Source organism: Oncorhynchus gorbuscha, linkage group LG15 (assembly GCF_021184085.1).
Source record: "Oncorhynchus gorbuscha isolate QuinsamMale2020 ecotype Even-year linkage group LG15, OgorEven_v1.0, whole genome shotgun sequence".
NCBI lineage: Eukaryota > Metazoa > Chordata > Actinopteri > Salmoniformes > Salmonidae > Oncorhynchus > Oncorhynchus gorbuscha.
The window spans coordinates 12,914,139-12,916,638 of record NC_060187.1 but is presented as its reverse complement, the minus strand read 5'-3'; the positions used below and the strand labels follow the sequence as shown (position 1 = coordinate 12,916,638).

Genomic DNA, 2,500 nt, shown 5'->3' with positions numbered 1-2,500 from the left:
CAGCCCTGTTAGACAGACAACCCAGCCCTGTTAGACAGACAACCCAGCCCTATTAGACAGACAACCCAGCTCTATTAGACAGACAACCCAGCTCTGTTAGACAGACAGCCCAGCTCTATTAGACAGACAACCCAGCTCTATTAGACAGACAAACCAGCTCTGTTAGACGGACAACCCAGCCCTGTAAGACAGACAAACCAGCTCTGTTAGACAGACAAACCAACTCTGTTAGACAGACAGCCCAACTCTGTTAGACAGACAGCCCAACTCTGTTAGACAGACAGCCCAACTCTGTTAGACAGACAGCCCAACTCTGTTAGACAGATAGCCCAGCCCTGTTAGACAGACAGCCCAGCCCTGTTAGACAGACAGCCCAGCCCTGTTAGACAGACAGCCCAGCCCTGTTAGACAGACAGCCCAACTCTGTTAGACAGACAGCCCAACTCTGTTAGACAGACAGTGGTCCTTCTGTAGCTCAGTTGGTAGAGCATGGCGCTTGTAACGCCAGGGTAGTGGGTTCGATCCCCGGGACCACCCATACGTAGAATGTATGCACACATGACTGTAAGTCGCTTTGGATAAAAGCGTCTGCTAAATGGCATATATATATATAGCTCTACTCTGTTAGACAGACAGCCCAACTCTGTTAGACAGACAGCCCAGCCCTGTTAGACAGACAGCCCAGCCCTGTTAGACAGACAGCCCAGCCCTGTTAGACAGACAGCCCAGCCCTGTTAGACAGACAGCCCAACTCTGTTAGACAGACAGCCCAGCTCTGACAGACAGCCCTGTTAGACAGACAGCCCAGCCCTGTTAGACAGACAGCCCAGCTCTGACAGACAGCCCTGTTAGACAGACAGCCTCAATGGAATTCTGCTCCTGCAACCTTACCTTCAAATAGTATTGTCATGGCGTCTCTACATCCCACATGCTGTGGAGAGAGATCTGTTCTTGGTGAGTCATTAATGCTGAATGGGAGGGAGGAGAAGCATGGTCAGTATGGCCCATTGAGACATCATCTAAACTAGGGAGATGGAAAGAGGTGAGGAAATGACAGGAAAGGAAGACTGTTTCCCACGAGCTTCAGGTCCACTGTCATGTGACATTGTCAGTACCACTGATACATGTAGATTAGAAGCCTTGTCGTTGTAACCCTCTCCGTCCCCCACCCTCTCTCGCTGCTGCTCTGATACATGTAGATTATAAGCCTTGTAGTTGTTACCCTCTCTGTTACCCCCCTCTCTCTCTGCTGCTCTGATACATGTAGATTATAAACCTTGTAGTTGTAACCCTCTCTGCCCCCTCTCTCTCTGCTGCTCTGATACATGTAGATTATAAGCCTTGTAGTTGTAACCCTCTCTGTCCCCCCCTCTCTCTCTGCTGCTCTGATACATGTAGATTATAAACCTTGTAGTTGTAACCCTCTCTGTCCCCCCCCTCTCTCTCTGCTGCTCTGATACATGTAGATTATAAACCTTGTAGTTGTAACCCTCTCTGCCCCCCCTCTCTCTGCTGCTCTGATACATGTAGATTATAAGCCTTGTAGTTGTAACCCTCTCTGTCCCCCCTCTCTCTCTGCTGCTCTGATACATGTAGATTATAAACCTTGTAGTTGTAACCCTCTCTGTCCCCCCCTCTCTCTCTGCTGCTCTGATACATGTAGATTATAAACCTTGTAGTTGTAACCCTCTCTGCCCCCCCTCTCTCTGCTGCTCTGATACATGTAGATTATAAGCCTTGTAGTTGTAACCCTCTCTGTTACCCCCCTCTCTCTCTGCTGCTCTGATACATGTAGATTATAAACCTTGTAGTTGTAACCCTCTCTGCCCCCCCTCTCTCTCTGCTGCTCTGATACATGTAGATTATAAGCCTTGTAGTTGTAACCCTCTCTGTCCCCCCCCCCTCTCTCTCTGCTGCTCTGATACATGTAGATTATAAGCCTTGTAGTTGTAACCCTCTCTGCCCCCCCCTCTCTCTCTGCTGCTCTGATACATGTAGATTATAAACCTTGTAGTTGTAACCCTCTCCCCCCCCCCCCTCTCTCTCTGCTGCTCTGATACATGTAGATTATAAACCTTGTAGTTGTAACCCTCTCTGTCCCCCCTCTCTCTCTGCTGCTCTGATACATGTAGATTATAAGCCTTGTAGTTGTAACCCTCTCTGCCCCCCCCCTCTCTCTCTGCTGCTCTGATACATGTAGATTATAAGCCTTGTAGTTGTAACCCTCTCTGTCCCCCCCTCTCTCTCTGCAGCTCTTCCTCCCAAGCCGGCCAAGCCCATGACTCCAGTGAGCAGCAGCAACGGTGTGAAAGAAGGGGCTGAGGGATCGCTACAGGAAGCAGAGTGGTACTGGGGAGACATATCAAGGTAACACTCATCACACACACACACACACACACACACACACACACACACACACACACACACACACACACACACACACACACACACACACACACACACACACACACACACACACACACACACACACACACACACA

The 2,500-nt window shown here is 49.5% G+C and overlaps 1 protein-coding gene across 1 annotated transcript in view; it reads left to right on the top strand.

Moving 5' to 3' along the window:
- Window positions 1–2,500, top strand: part of LOC123996633 (phosphatidylinositol 3-kinase regulatory subunit gamma-like) — a 54,800-nt gene that overhangs the window by 17,042 nt on the left and 35,258 nt on the right. Inside the window, exon 2 of the mRNA XM_046300168.1 lies at window positions 2,253–2,367. Within this exon, the coding sequence (XP_046156124.1) occupies window positions 2,253–2,367 (115 nt within the window). The remainder of the gene's footprint in view (window positions 1–2,252; window positions 2,368–2,500) is intronic.